General features: G+C 40.2%; 1 protein-coding gene across 9 annotated transcripts in view; it reads right to left on the reverse strand.

Annotated features, from left to right (window-relative positions):
• Positions 1 to 561: 561 nt before the first annotated feature.
• LOC134420058 (uncharacterized) overlaps positions 562 to 19,308 on the reverse strand; it is a 261,128-nt gene continuing 242,381 nt past the window's right edge. For 8 of the 9 annotated variants that reach the window (XR_010028241.1, XR_010028233.1, XR_010028237.1 and 5 more), the window contains one exon: positions 562 to 9,147. Coding sequence is in view for 1 of the 9 variants with exons in the window: in XM_063159756.1 (XP_063015826.1) it covers positions 8,810 to 9,147 (338 nt within the window). In the remaining 8 variants the exon portion in view is untranslated. Of the gene's footprint in view, positions 9,148 to 9,238; positions 9,379 to 19,308 lie in introns of those variants that run through there. The other variant, XR_010028243.1, reaches the window with a different exon arrangement.

Consider the following 19,308-nt stretch of genomic DNA (forward strand, 5'->3'; position numbering starts at 1 on the left):
CCAGAAATCTTCAACTACACAGCAGTGCTGTTCCAAAATCCTGGCTACCTTCTGAATTTTTTTGCATGTTTCGAATTCCTGTTGTAGTCCATACTAGTATGAGACACCCAGGACAACCTGAGGTTAACAAGAAGCCAAGGTTTATGGGGGAAAGCTGATTTAAATAAAGGGCATTGCCTCTCTTTACAGCTGCCAAGTAGCTGAAAACAGCATCAGTTGGGCTGAGAAAAGAAAGGAATCAAATGCTGGCAGTACTTGAAACTTTGGAGACTCCCTTTGAAGTGGGAGTACCCCAGTGAACCCAGCTCTCCAATGTTCCACCAGGGCCAGGATTTCACTTGACCTCATAGCTGTGATTTTAAATTATCTGCTGTTTGAAAACTCACAACCAACTTGATCTGCACAGCGCCCTGTCCTGCTTCTTAGGAATTCATCATAACATGAATACCTGGTTTGTGAAATCAAACATTATCTGCTCATTTTGGCTCCTTGGCCTGCCATTCACTTGCTTCTAAAATAAATAGGATTACTTTCATAAAAAAAAAAAAGGGAAAGAAAACATTTCAGAGGAATGGAATCAGATTTAATCTTCATGTCTCATATTCAGGTAAACTCATATCAAATGTGAACAGATAATAGAAATATGGGCACCAGAGGAGGTTATTTTTAACATTTGCAAGTAATTCTTCACAATCACAAACATCACAAAAATCTTGGTGAGTATCATGGCAAGGAACCAAAGTCAAATTTGAAGGCAAGTGTGTGATTCCCTGGCTTTTAACATAAAACCCTTGATGGAAAGAAGATCCACAGGCTGTGACACAGCAAATAAGGCACTGAGGTGTGCTGGAACTTCTGCTTCTTTATAAAAGGGGTATATTCAGAAAACTCACAGAGGTGCATAATCTTACCAGCCATTTCAAGGTGAAGAAAGAAAGACTGGAGCTTGTGATCTCATCCACAGTTGCAAACAATTTTAGCTTTTAGTTTTAAAGGAGTAATATGAAGAGATGCTGGAGATGACACAACAAATAAAGTTCAGCTAACATAGTGTATGCATGTGTTAGCAGGAATTGCAGCTGAGATCTGTAATACACTGTCATCTGTAGAGGTCATGAGCAGGAGATTTACATCAAGATTCACCAGCCATTTGTTTCAATTGTAACCATAGCAAGTCTGCAGCACCATGCACCATCTCCTCCACCCTGCATGTTTTCTGCAGATAAAATACTGCACAAAAATCTATCTCCAGAGTCCTCTACTAACTGCCATTATTTCAAATGTTTCCAACTTTGAAAAATCAAAACCATTTTGACCTCAAAAGAGCCTAATTACTGTGTCTGTATATAACAAAGAAAAACAAGGCAAACCCAGACATAACTGACGTAACTGTGGTATACCTGCCTCCATATGAATAATTTCTTTGAATATTGGTGTGAGTATTCTTTATGCAACACTAAAGTGTCAAAAAAAAAAAAAAGATAAATGAATTCACTGTTAACCTTAACGATGATAACAGCACAAGTGGCTAGAGAGCTAGAAAGCATTTATTGTTTGAAATTGTTGCGTTCTGCCTCCCTCGACATTTCTAAGAGCCCTAGCTTTGTAGGTCAGGACACCAACCATCTCATTACCCAAGTTTCTGCAGCCTGTTAAGAGACCAGATTCTCCTTGGCATATTTGTTTTGTTCACTGCCTGTTCCCTTTCATTAAAAACTAAAGACATTTTATGATGAAAGCAGTAGTATTCAGAAAAACATAATTATTGAGACTCACTGCAAGGCTACTTTACTAGCTCAGGAGGGAAGTGATATTTCCCCACATTTTTTCCTACTCAAGAGCAAATTTATAGTAAATTGCTTAACAAAAAAGTAACCTTTCAAAGAATGTTCAGAGGATCAGAGGGGGAAAAAAAGTAGAAACAGAAACACCACACTTTGGAGGAAGAGTATAGAAAAAAAGACATGTTCAGGGGAAAATACAAGAGACGAAAGCCTGGCCCAACCGAATTCCAGAATAAAACAGCCATTGGATTCAACAGGGTCATGATCTCTGTCAAGATCTGAGTCTGGATTCACTTTTGAAGTAGGTGTGGCCTAAGAGCAGGAGGGAAGAATTAGCAATAATTTAAAATATCTCTCTCTGTCTTAAACAGCCCATCATACATTTCATTTTACAAAAGACACACGTGGTTACGAAACACAGCTATCTAGGTACACTCCACTTTTCACCACACTACCCTTTTTGCCTTTCTATCACACATTAACACTGACATTTTTTTTTTGTCTTTGCTGGTGTTGAATGAGATGACAGAATTAACACAATGGCTGGTGCTACACACCAGAACTGCCTACATTTCATCTCAAGCCACTTTTCATCATAGAAAAAACAGCATCTTAAATCTAGAGGCACAGGCTTTGGTGCTACACTGAGACAGCTGTGGTTGCATGCTATGAGCATCAGGGCTGTGTTTGTGTAAGTTATCCTTGTGTCCTCTATTCACACCCACACACTACATGTATGCAGCAATTCTCAGTGCACAGGCACACACATGCATGGATGCAGGAAGAGCAGGAATGTGGGAGCCACAATGATGCTGCTCCTGGCTGTTACAGGAGCATTTGTTACAGAATCTGTTCCCATGTTAATGGATCACAGGAAAAAAATCTTGTAAGGATTATTTTGTTAAACATTTGTATTCCCTACTGCATTGCTATAAAAGGAATGTGCTAACTGCCAGTCTTTTAAGAAATATGAGACAATTCCTTGTACTTTTGGTTTGAAATTGGAACTGAAACACATTTGCTACAGAATAACAGATCTGTATGGCCCTGCAGGAGGTGAAGGCTGGGAGTCAACTCACTCCTTGTGGCATAGGAATCTAGTTGAGTTGCTCTATATCCTGTATCCTCTGATCATTTTCAGAAAAACAGAAAGTTGCCATAAAATCACAAAATGCTCAGCAAATCCATGACTGGCCAAGACTTTGATGTCAGGAATAGACCCATCAGTACAGCCACCTCACAGCTGCAAATAGTGGCATATTTTGATGGGGGAAAAAAAAAAATTGCCTGCATATGCTCTCAGTAAATCAGCATTCACTTAGCCACCCTAGAGCATGAAACTCAGCATAATAGATCTTTCATAGCTCACAGGAGAGGTCACAGTACAAGAATGTTGAAAAATACAACACAATCTTTTGTAGGTAAGAAACTTCAAGGTAGGAGGTGTAAGTTGTAGCAAGAATAGGAACCTCAGAGGAGATCATCAGAAAGTGATTAACATGGGCTTTTTCAAAAGAATGTGCACTATTGACAATATTTTCAACACAGACATATTTCAAACTCCTCTGGCGTCCTGTTCCTTATGCATTATACACACACACACACAGAGCTCAGATTTTCGGTTTGTTTCATTAACTCCAAATTTCTGCTACTCATAATTACCCAAAGTATTATGATCACATCATTCACACATTCAATTGTTTGGAAAAATTCTCATTGAAGAGACTTTCAGCAGGGCAACTTTTCATTGAATACAATTTCTGGTGCACTATATTTTTTATATTTAATATGTCACTTGACAGTTTGTTAAACTGTCTGATATGATGTTTGTTATAAACAATCAGTGTGTTGAAATCCAGATAAACAGCAAGGACACAACTCTTTTCCAAGAGTATGTGGTGAATCTTGTTCGTTGCTTTTCTTTGAACTCCCTCTTTTTTAGCACAAATATACCAAACACTCAAATTCTTTTTTCTAGAAAATGGGGTACTACATTAGTATGGTATTGCATGCTTATTTTGATTTGCTGAAGCTCAAGTCAGCTAATATCCCAGGTGAACTGGATGAAACTACAACTGGCTACAACCAACCTCAAGAGACAACTGTAGACAAAGGCTGTCTGCTGCCTAGCATCCTGCAGCATCCTACAGGAAAGTGGAGCAGGACATCAGATTTTCTTCAAGAGAATATTGCTGAGGGAAGTGGGACCACAACTTTCTGGATTAACCTCCAAGGACAGACAAGGCAAGCACAATTACTGGGCATCAAATAGTGCCCCTCCTCACTTTCACTTCTCCAAAAATCTGTCACTCCATGAGACTGTCAGGAAGGAGCAGAGAAGAAAGTGGTGCAAGTTTCAGTAATGAATCAATGCCAGGAAAAAGACATAGGAAATTCAAATATGTAGGAACTGAATGCTTTGCCTTAGCCACAAAACACATTCAAATTCATGTCTCCATTTCTTGTTTCTTTTTTTTTTATATCTTCCCAATAAATTCCAGGGGCCAAGGCAGGACAGTTCTGGGTCCAGGGAAGCAGCTAGCTGTCCAGAGAAATGCACAGGCAGCTCACACTCATCTAAAAGGTACCTCAGATGTGCAAGCTGTTCACACTCCTCCAAAAGGTATCTCATTCATCCAAATACTTGAAATTAAACTGTTTCAGACAAAAATGAGTTCACTACTTTTCAGCACTGAGTCCCATTATTTATTTTGCAATTCCAAAGGCCTGTGAGCCCTTCTCTCCCATCCCCCCACTGTCTCATATTTCGAAAATTCCCACTTCTTTGAGTGTGATGTCATGATGCATTGCCATGAATATTTAACTTAAAATTATGAGTACTAAATTGGAACTTCTTTGCATGGCAAAAGATCACACAGAGGGAAATAGCGGTTTAAACAAAGATCTTCTATAATTAGTGATAATAACAAAGGAAATATTCATGATTACATCAAAGGATTCTTCACTGAGTATTGTTTTTATTTGCTTCCTAAGGGAGCACGGAGTTCTAAGAAAAGATAGCACTGTTTTAGGCAGATGTAGATAAATAAAAGAAGGCCATCTAGAGATTCCAACTTCAAACCAGGGCCTCAAAAATACTCTGAAATCCAGAAGAGTTCTCTAATTGATCTGATTACATGTCAGGCACCAGCACTCAGCTAGGTATGCAGTGCTGATAAGCCTGCACTATGTAAACACCTTTTCAGCTGAACATGACACACAACACTGCAGCTACCCTGGGCATCTGTCTCCACGTACATGAGGCATAGCCTGGGGATTAATTTCATCCACTAGCATAAATAGGACTAATTTTTTGAAGTACAGATAGCTAAAAATAGCTAAGAGTAATGTTATGCAATAAAACCTGGTATATGTTTCCCCTTTCCAGATGAAAGAATCTGACATGGCTTCAAATAAAAAGAGGTGGCAGCCTGACCAGAACACAAAATATATTCATTTCATTCCCTTCCAGAGAGGTAGCATTTTAATCTTCCATACATTAAAAATGCATGCCCACTATCATATCATTTCACCAGCCTAAATATTAAATTATGACCTCCCAACACTTCTGCCCTCCCCTGGAAAAAAAAAAAATAGGTCAAAAATAAATGGAAACAAACTGTTTTCTGCTCCTTTTTATGCATTTGACAGAGAGAAAAAAAAATGAGGGAGATAAATCTGCATAATACTGAACTGAATCTCTTTAATTCCAGTCAGCTTTTATCATTCAATCACTGAGTCTGTATGTGGAAAAATTCATGCTAATTCCCCCTAGCAACAGCCGCAGCCTATCCGGGGGAGCCCCGCACCAGGCAGCTGCCAGCCAGCAAGAATAACTCTAAGTAGGTCAGCCCTGCATTTCTAAAAATGCCACGGTCTAGTAACCCCAGTGTCCCGTCTGTCTGCCCCAGCCCATAATAACCCCGATGGCTCGGTGACACAATGACACAGTACCCTGTTAGAGCGCAATCAAATCCCGCCGCATTATTCTGCTGCGAGCAGCGCTGCTGGATGAAGGACCCGTCGAGGGGCAGCATTAATCAGGCAGCCATTCATGTCCACTGGCACTTCACTCTGGAGATGGGGCCTGCATTAATGACCAGCTGTTTGAAGTAACACAAACAAAATAATGCCTTCCACCCTGTTGGCGGTGCAGAATACACTATTCTAATCGGGCAGGTTATGCTCATTGACTAAACCTAAGATGTAAATTAAACAGCCCCAGACAATGCCAGCTTTTGTAACCTTCTATTAATTAAAGTAAGTATATTTAAATTATACTACACACAATTCAAAGAGCTATTGGTTTAATATACAGAGTCACCTCCTCCTACAAATTTGTGTTCACAGTCCAAAAAACAAAAAACCAAACCAAACCAAATCCAAACCAAAAACCGCCCACCCCCACTGCTTGAATAATTCAATCTACCTATCCTGGTAAATTAAAGAGCAACTACAACAGAGCTGAACTGCAAATGACTTCTGCTGGGAGCAGGGAACCACAGCAGACCTCCAGTAACTGGTGTTTGGGAACAGTGGCAGACATGCATGCTGGATGTGGTGGAGGGGTGTTGATAAAAGCCCTATAAACCTCTGCCAGCCATGACACAGAGAAAGGCCAGTCGCAGCAGATTAAACACCCCCTGCAATCTCACTGCTTAAGCACTGCCACGTTGCCTTCACAGACCTAAAAATAATTGCAGAGATCAGAAAGGCCCTTGCCAGGATCTGGGCATGTGCCTTTAAGAGCACATCCATCCCTCCCGCTTCCCACAGCCCTGGGGACTTCTGCATGGCTGCAAGATGCTGCAGGAAACCCTCTCCCTCCCCCCTCGCTCTTAACCAGAGAAGCCTTAATATAAACCACACCAGAGCCCAGCCAGTCTCCTCTGGGTTGGTATTTCAGTATCAAATCTGTAATGCCAGAACAGAATTTCAGCAGGCTTGCTTTGTGTCTAATTGCACCCTTCCTTTTAAACACCTTTGTTCAGCTTGCCGGTCTCTTCCTTCAGAGCATGCCTCCATGTCATGCAGCTGCCTGTACAGGACAGAGCTAGCAAAGAAATTTTCAAGGATAGACTGCTCATCTGCATTTTTTCCTGAAGGATTTGCACTTTTGGTGAATGCGTGCCATAATTCAGTCTTCACTGCTGCAGAATTCAGCAAACCTTGTGCATGTAATCCATCCACATCTGACTTAGGAATACAGCAGATTCAGTAATCCATTTTGCTCTTTCTTGTTTGAGCCAGGCTTTTTAACCAGGTTATGAGATTCTTCCTTTGCTTTGTGGTGCACATCTCATAGCAATTCCTGGAGAGATACAGTCACTGACGTAACCGTGGGCTCCTAATTACAAGCTGCTGACATTTTGCTCGTCTCTGCAGCTTTGAAGCTGCGAGTTCAGAGTCTCTCCTCCTCCCTCCTTGCTTGCTTTAAACTGCCTGAGATAGAAGCACACAACAGATTCAGAAAGGTATAGGAGTGGCATAAACACCTTTGCAGAGCCTGCTGTATTGCCGAAGTTGTTTTTCTTTAAGCAAACAGAAAACTACAGTTTGGGAGTAATAAGACTCCTTAGCCCCCAGCACAAGAATGCTATCCAACAGCTGGCTAAATACAATTCGACACACAGGGCTGCCTTTGTAGGCTGGGGAACAAATAGTGGAAGGACCAGACGGGCGTCTTGCAGGGTAGCTCACCATGACTATTGGGAAATCCCCTCATACACGTTTTAGTATGACATTATGGTCTATGGCTTTGTATAAAAGGGAAAAAAGGAAAGGAAAAAACCCCTTCTTTCTTGATAGGCAGCTGCTAGAATCCATGCCAAGCCCTGCTAGCTGAGAGCAGTGCTTGTTTTCCCTGTTTCTGCATTGTTCAGATATGGCCAAATGAAATAGCTACCAAATGAAATATGCCTGTACTGTGATAAGTCTACCTGCTCTAAAACCACCCCATGCAGATTCCACAATAAAAAATACCCCCAGCTGCATTTCACAGAAATCAAGTGCCAAATGAAAGCATTGGCTTTTCTCAATTTATGAAGAATCCTTTTCAATTAGAGGCTGATTTTGAAAATCTAAGAAAAAAAGGGAAAAATAGAAAGATGCAAGTATAGCACTGAATACAAATGCTCAGTTGAGGATTTAGCCATCTGATGACTGTGGTAGCCAGCTGGTCTAGAAGTCATCTGGGATGCATTTATTTTGATTAGATTGATCACATTTCTATTTACAGTATAGAATTTTTCACCATACTGAATACAGCTGTGTTTATAGAGATTTTAAGATGGAGAAAATGAAACCCCACGGTTTCTCTCAGCACAGTGCAGAAGACTCAGTGCTTCAAGGTGTTAAGCGGAAAGGATCTGCTTTCACATTTCTTAAAAGAATACTGCCTACCATCTGTTTTCACAAAGTGCCACCTCAGTCAGGAAACGGGTGTAGAGCTAGAGCTGAAAATACAAGCTGCAATGAAGTCTGACCCAGCAAACTCACAAACGTCCTCTGTAAATTGGTCAGAAATGTCTTTCTTTCATTTCTATACATGTTCACACACACACAAAAGCACGTACATACACAGATTATACACACAGAGTGGGAGGCTGCTGTTTTCCCTGGGGATACTCCTGCAGCCACCTAACTCATCAGTTCACTCCCTGTCAGCACCAGGAATGCTCAAGCTACAATTTACAGTCCCTCCGTCCATACATTGCTTTGTTAATCAAGCCATCCTCTCTGCAGTGAGAATCCACAGAATCAGACAAACGGCACAGAGTGTTTCTTCTTCCTTCGCATTTGCATTCGCTCGCTCTCTCCTTCTCCCTTGGCTTTGCCTTAACAGGCAGATGCAACCGATACCTTATTTATCCATCTCCAGCACAACACTGAGGTGAAACCCGACTGCAGCGCTGTGACTTCCCCATGTTAATCCTCTGGAGCAGCAGAGGCTGGATTCTTGTTGCTGATGCCCTTGTCGAGCACTGGATTACTTTACATAATATTTCTTTAAGCTTTCACCCACCCTATCCTAGATTAACACCCTTGCTTTCTCCTCCCTCCGCCCTGCCACAGAAAACCCCAAAATCATCACATATTGCAACCCTTGGCTTCCAGAACCAATAAAAAAAAAATCCGCGGCTCCATCGCTCTTCTTCCTTAGCAATGTGCAGACGAGAGAGTTTCGAGCCAGCCAAGCCAGGGTGAAGTGCAGGCAGCAGGACTGCAGCAGCCCCAGCAGCAGCAGAAAGAGCAGCAGCCGCCCAGGTAAATGGAGGGAAAAGCAGGTTCTGTCGAAAGCGGTGCAGCATCGTAGCTGTGAGGAAGGACTGCCTTGCTTCTTCTGAACGGTGCAGCTTTCTGCCTGCAGGAACGGAGAGAAGGGAAGACCCAGAATTAAAAATAAAAGCCAAAACAGTTAAGAAGAAACAATAACTATAACAAATTGTCGTAACTTTATTTTTCTGGGCTTTCGGGCATTTCTGGGAGGCTGCCTCTTTTCCTTTCCCTCCCCAAAGTATCCTATGTTGCTGGATGCTACTGTCCAAGAGTGCGGAGTCACAAAGGCTCACTCTCCAAAGCGCAGTGCGACCAGCATCACATGAGAAACCACATGACGCACCCAAATCGGATGCTGATGTGGTCCAGTATTTCACTCGGGGGGGGGGGAATATCTCAACCAAAACATGCCCCTCTCTAGTGGTGAGAATGAATTTCCCTTTAAAAAAAATTAAAAAATTTAAAAAGGCAGCAGCTCAAAATAGAAATATCTCCATATCTATCCATCTTCAATGCCAATGTTTCAGAAGGCAGGAGAATGCTGTTCCACAGACACTAGCTGGATGGCAGCAATATTACTTCCAGGCTACATTATTCTAAACTGATTGCACTTAAGTGAATTCCTGAAAAGCATACTCCATGCCTCCCTAACATGAACAGACTCAGAAAACCATCTCCATTATCGTTCCCTGCAATCTGTATCCAAACTTGCATTCTGAATAATTTACTTCAGACTAATAAGCCGTTTGCCAAGACTACTCCTTTTCCCAATCAGCCCCACACTCAATGAGCGACTACAGCAAGAAACACAGAGGCATTCGCCGTTTCCTTAACCGGTAATTTTAGTAAATTCACTGTCCACAAAATAATCAGAAAAAAAAAAATGAGCAGGGGAGTTTTTTCCTCTTTTTCATGTATGGACACAACAAAGCTCTCTCTGGTTTGCGGATGGTGGCAACATTTTCCTCACACTGCCGACTCAAAAGCTTTCAGTCGAAGCCAAGAAGCAAATATTCCTGCCTGCCAATTCCTGCAGAGGTGTTGTGCCACCCTGTTTAATGCAGAAACATCTGGACACCTCTGTCAGCCGCCGAATGAGAGCGTGCAGCTCTGCACTGCTGTTTACTGCCAGGGCACCAAGCAGTTAACATCCTTGGCTGCTTTACCATCTTGCCTGTAGGAGCATGGAACCGAGGGACTGGTTCGCTCGAGAAACAAAAGCAGAGAAGCTGACCTTGATGATCGATGGAATTGCTGATCACAAAGGTATCATCCAACAAACAGTTAGTGGTTTGTAGTTTGTGTTATGCCTAACATTTGTTCAAGTGACAGAGCAGGTGGCACAGATTCTTCCATCCCCTTTGTTTGCAAAAGCTGGGCACCACCTCGCAACGCTGCGCTCCCTGGCTCTTACCACTGAAACTGTACACGGTGTCGGGGAAATACAGGAAGAGAGCTGCCGTGAATCCACACAGCTGCTTTGCACAGGATCCCATTTCAATCTCTGAAGTTACATAATGGTGATGAAGCACAGAATTCCCCCAGAAGAGACATGCTTAACCCTTACACAGGAAAGTGCAATCGGAGCAAAACCTAAGTGCTCTTTTGTGCTGATTTCAACCTTCCCAACTGTTCACGCAATAGCAGATTGCAAAAATTTGCACAAGGCAGTTGTAGCTTGTTCTCATTGGCTCCTCTCAGAAAGAGGGTTTGCAATGGGCTGCACCTAGGGATTGCCTAAATTCCATGTAAAATTCAGGAGTAGCATTCAGCCTCAACAATGTTGCTAGTGTTTAGGAGAGGCGCAGGACTGCATGTACAGAAATCACAAAATCACCACAGTCATCTGAGGGCATTTTCACTTGTGGGGTTAATAATTTCAGCACTGGTAAATCTTTGATGGAAAACAGTAGAGGTATACCCAAACTCTGACTGTAGCTTTTCAATTTAATACTGTATTTCAGATGCTATGTCAGCTAATATGGTGAATCCAGGTTATGGATTACTTTTTCAGTCCAAAATATAAACATTACTGAGGCAGGAACTGAGACCAGCAATATATGTATCTTCAGGATTTTGGATTACAAGATGAAAGGAGCTGTCCTGGAGACCAATCCCATTGTTTTTAACGTATAACAATTATAACAGCATGGCTCTGAATGGCTTCTAGTCTATTCTCATTAGTTTCTAAGACAGAGATGCAGCAGTTTGTAACTCTGTGAGTCGATGGTCCTTCCTACTTGATACCAGTAGCTCATTTATCTGTTCTGACTTAGGGATATGTTGGAAGGGTCATCTGGGGGTAACTCAGTGAAACCCCTGGATATCATCAACACTAAATCAGGTCAGAGGCAACTTCATCCTGAAAACTCTGAGGTGGAGATTCCATAACCTCTTCCAGTGCTGACCTCCTTCCCTGGGAAACTAAAGGCAGAAAATAAATGTTCATCCTGCATTTCTTATATAGGCAGCCTTCACCTACTGCACTACTGAATTGCATACATTTTCCTAGATCTGCCACTGAAAGCACAGGGAGGGTGCCGAGGGATGAAGGGACTTTTCATATTAATTTAACCAAGTTCAGCTCAAATTAGTAGCACCTCCAAATTGTTACCACATGATTATCATTTTATCTCCAGATGCTTCCATTTCAACTATTAACCAAAGCACTAAAATGCTAGTGAACATCCTGATAACAATTCCAGTGTTCTACCACGTTACCCATAAGAAACAGGAGAAAACCCAAAGATCCCCTGCATATGAAACCTAAACTACACTCAGAAGCCAGAATCAGGGTTGAACCAACATGGAGGATGTGGATTTATTTAGAATAAACAAGACATATTTTTTTTCAATCAGACATGGAAAATGGGCCCTAGAGTATCTACAAATATATATGCACAACCTTGTGAAAAACCACCTATGCAAGCACACAATGTATGTAACTTTAAGGAAGATCCAGGGATACACAGTCACATTAGATGTCAATGAAGAGTGAGGAAGAGGCAAGAATTGCAAAGAGAAAGACCAATCACAATTCCCTCAGAAATGCAAAAGAAAGGCTTTATGTGAGAGACTTGACTTATGCACACAGTACTTGCAACTCTAATTCTTATACTTCAGATAAACTCCCCAATAAGCATGGGTAACAACCTTTCTTCCCTCTTCAAATCTCTAACATAGGTACTTTACTCTGTTAGATGTTGTTAGCCCTCAAAGTAATTCAGTAGCAGGCTCTAAATTACCTGTCTAATGTGACCTTCTCAGTTTAGCTCCAGAGCATATTTCCTCCCCTCCAGAGAACGGAGAACTTGGAAGTTGTCCAAACAGTACAGCTGAAGGTACAGGTAAGAATTTTGGGTTGAGATCATTATTGTCTGTGTTGACATGAAAGCTTTCGGGCTGAAACACATGGAAAGAACTGGGATTGTTTTGGATGCTGCCTTGACAAGTCATCAATAAAAATTTTCCCAGGATTGCTTCTCAAACATTTGATCACAGATCCTGCTCCATATTAGTGCAGCTTTGTGCTGCCTTAGGGATACATGAGCTATGTTAGATTTGATGTAACTGTCCGTGGGGGACAGGCTTCAGAGCAAAGACTCAGCAGCTGAGTAGACACTAGATGAACATGAAGAATCAGAGCTTTATACAGAGAGCCCAAAATAATCTCACTTCATGAGAGCTTAAAGGCTACTGAATTTCGTGTAGTAATTTTCAGTTGCTGTTAAAACAAATACTTCTTTACATGGTTAATTTTCTGCTTGGTACAGTGCTCCAATGAAACATGGATCCCTGCAACTGTGATGTTTTGAACATCACTGAAAACAAAACTTTGGTTTTGGAAAATGAAACATTTAAGGTGTCAGCTTTTCCTTTTGGGAAGAGCGCCACTTTGGGTCTTACTTCCTGAAGTCAAAGGAGGCAGAACTTCACCTTGATTCAGCACAGCACAGGCACTGCAGAGACTGAGCAGAAAAAACAGAACCAACCATAAATTTAAGTTTTTCTTTATTATACTCAAAAGCTGCCACCCCTGAGTAGCACTAAACAGTGCCACCTAGGAAATAGGAACTGAAAAATAACAGAAACTTGGAGAAATGCTATGTTTTCAATTAGAGTAGAATGCCAATAACACATTTGTATACATATCAGTAAAATGTGGAGTTGCTAATTTGATGGAAACATATAATTGCAAGGAACAGTCCAGTTGAATATTTTATGGTTCTCAGCAAGGATCAGGCTTTGGGGTTCAATTTTAAATGACCTTTCTCTCTGTAATCTGCAGATGTAGAAAGAATTATCATTAGGCTTGAGGTTTCAACCCAAAAGCCAGGCAAAACTTGACGTTTCACTGAACTTGAAACCTCAAAGTGAACCTCAAGCGTGCAAACCTTATGGACTCAAATCAAAACAAACAAAAGTCAGTGAGCAAAAACCACAGAGCTTCACATGGGTCTAACCCCTGAGCCATACTGGCTACTGGCCAGGGCATGAAGAGCCCTACACATCACACAAAATACCAGCAGAGATTTAGTGACCACGGGGTATGGCTAGACACACGCTGCCACAGCTTAGAGACACTTAGGTCAATGTCATCTGAGAGCTCAAGTCCCAAAAGCCATTTATCTACATTGTACCTCTTCAGTAAGGTAAGCTATCTTTTGAGGAGTTTTGTGTGACCACAGCTACTTTGCTACTTGATGGGTTTTTACAAAACTATCTCCTTGCTGAACTGTAGGGTGTCTGGAAAGGAGATCTAACTACCTCCTCATAAAAAAAGAAACACTTCCATTTTCTAAACAGTTAAAAAACAACCATGATTCCACCTTCTCAGTAAAATTTTCAGTAAAATACACTGGAATCTGCCTCAACCATTTAAATGAAAGAATGTGAAAAAAACAGGGAAACGGTGATTCTCTATTTTCAGCACAAACATTTTCATGACAAGAAACTGGTAAAGCACCACAGTTCTGCACTTTTCTCTTGCAGTCATCTGAAACCAGAACAATTTATTTGAATTCAATGACTATTCAATACTACTCTTAGAAAAATTTCCCAAATTAATTCAATTTTCTATGGATGTGTGATGGACAGTTTGTTGCAATTACCCTCTCAAAGTTTCAGGTATTTCAGCTCAGGCCACAAATGCTTGTATTGGCCAGCTCTTTAATCATATCTGAGAACCTGTTTCCAGTGTGAATACAAATGCTATCTTTAAAATTTGAGTGATGTGTATTCTCTATATTCACCTATGTTTGATTGTTGTATGCTGGAAAATGCCTACATACTTTAAAAGACTGAGTCTACGTAACTTAAGGCTTGTCCTGTTGAAAGTCTGCAAACTGTGTGAGAAAGAACACTGCAGCAGCAGTCCTGGATGGCAGCAGAAATAGGGCAATTAACTGATCAAAGTGTGATATACTGATTCAAATGCAACCAAATTATAAATGACACTGAAAAACATACAAGTTCCTCTGCATTTGTAAAGTTTCCTAACGTTAATTCTTTTTCTTTAAACTTACTAAAAACTGTTTCCAACAGGTAAGTTAGTCCTGGGGCCAAACTCTCCTCACAGTTCAAAAGCAACTGGCATAATGTATATGCCAGTGTAAAACACGTTGGGACATGTTAATTTAGAGAACTCCAATTATTTTAAAGATATAAAAATAAAATAACATTTGAAAAAAGTGCATGGAAGCATGTGTTAAAATGTACAGCTTGTAGTAAAATAGGAATGTTCAACTACCTCACTTGTCATTGAATTTTCAGTGATCTTATAATTCCCTTTTATTTTCTTGAAAGTCCAAAATAACACCACTGTGACATAATTCTGGAATATTTAATTGTTACAAAACACATCAGTTAAGCTACATTACCAAAAACATGACCACTGAACTGTGTCATACATCTTCCTTTAGATTTGCATTCATTCTGCATCACAACTTTGATTTTGACTCCAGAACTCCACTGTTGCTTCTTTAGTTAAACCAGCCCTTCAAGAAGAGAATGTTGTCTGAACACAAAAGTTCCTCATGCCACTACCCTAATTGTTTTAAGTCTCGTGGTCATTAGTATTGGGATAATGAACACAGAGCACTAGAAGAAGTGATGCAAATTTCAGGAAAGGAGGAAGTTGTGTATTCTATCAGTCCTTCACTGTGAGGATGGTGAGGCACTGGAACAAGCTGGCCAGAGAAGCTGCGGATGCCTCATCCCTGAAGGTGCCCTAGGCAAGGCTGGATGCAGCTCTGAGTGACCCTGTCTAGCAGAAAGTGTCCTTGCCCATGGCACAGAGGGTTGGAAAGAGATGATCCCTTTAAGATCCCTTCCGACCTAACCCAGTCAATGGATCTGTGATGCATACAAACCAACCTACAAACCCTAATGTGTTTCACCTGCCTGTGAGAAAGCTGTGTGATGAAGAGTTTACATGGAGATCAGAGCTGCACATACAATAGCAGCAAGTCCATGACCTGCTCAGCCAATTAATATCATACTTCTATAAAAATTTAATAACCACTTTTGGAGGAAGGGGAAGGGGGGGCAATTTTAAATTTTATGCTCCTCAAGGAAAAACACACAGAAAACATTACAACCAAATCTTTAGCAAAACTGCAGACAAGGCAGTTAATATTTGGTCTTGGGCAAAAGACTGGTTTCCTTTCCTTGGCTGCCCAGTTTTAGGTGGGTATTTTACATCAAACACGTTACAAGTTCAAAGTGGAAGAGTTATGTTTTTTCACCTGTGAGTGGTTTCAACTTAGACTTCAGCATTACAGTCAGGAAGTCAGTTTTTCCATGCTTGTTACTGTAAACAAAGATTGTATCTCCAAAAGTGATAGAAGGTCAAGGACCAAACTGCAAGTGCAACAGACTGCTTCCAGAAACCAAAAGCATAACATTGAAGTGAGAATAACCACACATTTAAACCCTGGCTGATGCTCTCGTCACTCAGCTCTTTGGGCAGTACAATGAATACATGCAAATATAATCTCACTTACCATTTTTAATACATATACCTATATAAATATATAAATTCTGTATATTATATGTGTGTTTTCATATATACTTCTACATACAATACACACCTATTGTAAGTGAAATGTGTATCTGGCTGAAATGGTTTGGGAGAAGAGCCAGTAACATCACTTAATATTAACATTGCCTCCTCCTCACTTTCTAAGTTACTTTTGACTCCGTCAAGCCTCATTCCCATCTCTACTTCGTTTTCTTTTACCTCACTTTAAAAATGTAGATTAAAATAATATTAGACATTTCTAAGAAGAGTCCACCTCAAACCATAACATTTCTATTGATATTTTCATTGTAAAATATTACCATTTACAAGAATTGTTGCCAGAATTTATAGCTGTGTATTTTGCTCATCAGGTTGTTGCTTTTTGCTTCTCCTTAGGTTTGAACTTGAATTTGCTAATGTTGTAATTTCTTTTTGTTTCACATCTGAACTTCTAAATATTATTTTAGTGGACATAATTTACCCCCTTCTGTCCTTGTGTGAGGTTTATAACAATACCTAATTATTCACAAGTTTTGTATGCTTATTTTCATCTCCAGGCCCCCAAGCTGAAGTTCTGCAGATGAGTACTTACAACCACAACTGAAGTGTGTAGAAATTGTTAATACAACATAGTGCATTCCAAACTGAATACTGTAAACAGGTGGAGGCTGAACAAATGCCCACATTACTGAGGAACAATTTCAGTGCTGCTGCTTATCACATTTAATATTTGTGCCCAAAACGTTATAAAGGTTATTCTAACTTCACTGTGCTTGCAATATCATAAATGGTATAATTTAGGGCATCATTTGAGACACAGAAGTAACTGGAGGCATATTTCAGTTGACCTATAAACCTTAATCTTTTGATTACTTCTACAAATGTTTGCAACCCACCTCATCTGCTACTGTACTAAGCAAGCAGTATTCATGACAGAACTACAGCCTCCTGGCAGGGGCATGGGAAAAAAATTAAAAGCAAAGGACAGCAGAGCTCAGAAAAGAAGGTGAGAAGCCTGATTATTATCAGAAATGAAGACAGTCCTAGGAATAAATTGAAGAAAAGCATATTTATTCAAAAGTCCTAAAATTAGACCTATTTAGACTCATGTAAAAAGTTCCTGTTTGCGTTCTACTGCCTTCAGTATGACAGAAGCACATACTTTCCTAGTATTTGCTGGGAAAGACCCTTTCCTGAGTCAGGACTACAGATGTTATTCTGACTGAATAACATAAAAGCCTCAGATGCATGTTATTAATTTGTGACTGGAGACATGTTTAACTGTATACAAATTGTGGAAAAACTTTAAAGAGCTTTAAAAATAATTAAGGCCAACAGGTTGTATGCTTCCTGGTCTTACATCCAACCCAAGAAATCATTTGAAAATGTCTCTGCACTCAATTGCCATTTAAAAGTTGAGTCACTCCCTCTGACTCCAACCATTATGAGATCCAGCTCTGGAATATTTGTTTTTGCTCATCATTAGCATCCCATCCTATGCTTTCAAGCATTCAAGCATTTCAAAATATCTCAAAACAAAACCAGTTGGCAGTGAAACATGATCTATGAAAACATGATTTCAAACTAGAAAATCTTGCTATTCATCAGACTTGGACCCAGCAAACGCTGATATTTTTAAGTACTTAAAATGTTAAATATTTAGAGATATTGTGGAAGACATTTTAACCAACCTAACAGTTCACTGTTAAGTTTAACAATAAATGAAGTTGACACCCACCCATGCTATCAGCCCATATATGTTTTATGGCTAATGAAGGCCTACTCCCCTCCTCCAATTTAGCAGAGAGGAATTCCTTCTGTAAACACAAATTCTTTTACTTCTGTGCACGCCAAAATAATCTTCACCTGTAAGCTTACAGTTGCACTAACAAGGTCTATGACCACCGCCAATGAACTTTGCCTGGATAAGCCTGAACAAGACTAAGAATGAAATGAAAACAACATAAAGCACCTTAGTGTATCCTTTGCTTTATTCATTTCTAGTGTCAATGATTGTCTAATTGGCATGAATTCTAATCTACATCTTTCTGCCATCAACCTACAGAGGATCATCTCCATGAAAGCAGGGGTATTTTTTTTTCCCAGTAAACTATGCCTTCTTAATCCAACTACTTTCACCCATTACCTAAATTAAAAGGACACCTATTTCTGGATGTACTTCTCCAACCAAGCATATCAATTAACCTGCTGCCTTTGCCCTCCTTAAATCAACAAAAAACTTTTTCAGACTTGAATGGATTTGAATTTCACATATGGTATCAAAATATCTTGATATGTGTAATGCTACAGCCTTTTCATTTATCCTGAGAGTGACTGCAAAGATGCTGATGTACTGTGTGCAAACCAAATTTCTTTTTGCAAGAAAAAAATTACCTTTTTTCAACTTCTTGAACATGAAAGGGCTTTTGCCTGCAACATGATAATGTTTTCCAAACATTAAGTTCTTGACAGAGTTACCAGTCAGACAGGAGACAGACTAGTCTCAAAATTAGTAACAATGATACATTTTTTTCTTTTCTAGAATTACATTTAAAGCACTTAAAACCCAAAACCAGCCTAAACCAAAGCAACAAAAACCTCCACAAACAACAGAAACAACCCATCCTGAAAAGAAAACAAAACCAAACCCCTGCTATTTTTAAACAAATGGGGAGAATGAGAGACGTGTTGGCATTTGCTGTGCCTGCACCAGGCTGTCCTACAGAGCAGCTCTCAGCTGGACCATGGTCCCCTAACACCAATTCCTTTCATTAGGATAACCAAATTAAAATTAAAATGGGTACTTCTGTCACAGAGTCTGGCCATAAGCTGCAATCACTAATTGTCAAACTTATCTTGTGTACACACATATTGATACAAATGGATGCAGCTACCACAGATTTTTACCTGTGCTGTTTCAGTGGCCTTTGCTTGGCCAGAGACACCTTTTCAGCCCCAAAGGGCTCTACTTCCCTGTCCCAGTTTCCCGTGCTAGCAAAATGAAAAGAAAGGTTTTCCTCATAAAAAGAGCCATACCCCATAAAAAGAGCAATACCACATACCCCCCTCTCCAGAGGAGGAGAAGGATATGATGCTTAGTCCCCACTCAGGTTAATCCTGAGTGATGCATGCTGGTAAAATTTAAATGAAAAACCACAAAGACTACTGTTTTCTTTTCTTTCTTTGAAACCTAACAAGATTTCTGATTGAAAAGTAATTTTTGTT

The sequence above is a fragment of the Melospiza melodia genome, chromosome 1 (genome assembly GCF_035770615.1).
Source record: "Melospiza melodia melodia isolate bMelMel2 chromosome 1, bMelMel2.pri, whole genome shotgun sequence".
Classification (NCBI taxonomy): Eukaryota; Metazoa; Chordata; class Aves; order Passeriformes; family Passerellidae; genus Melospiza; species Melospiza melodia.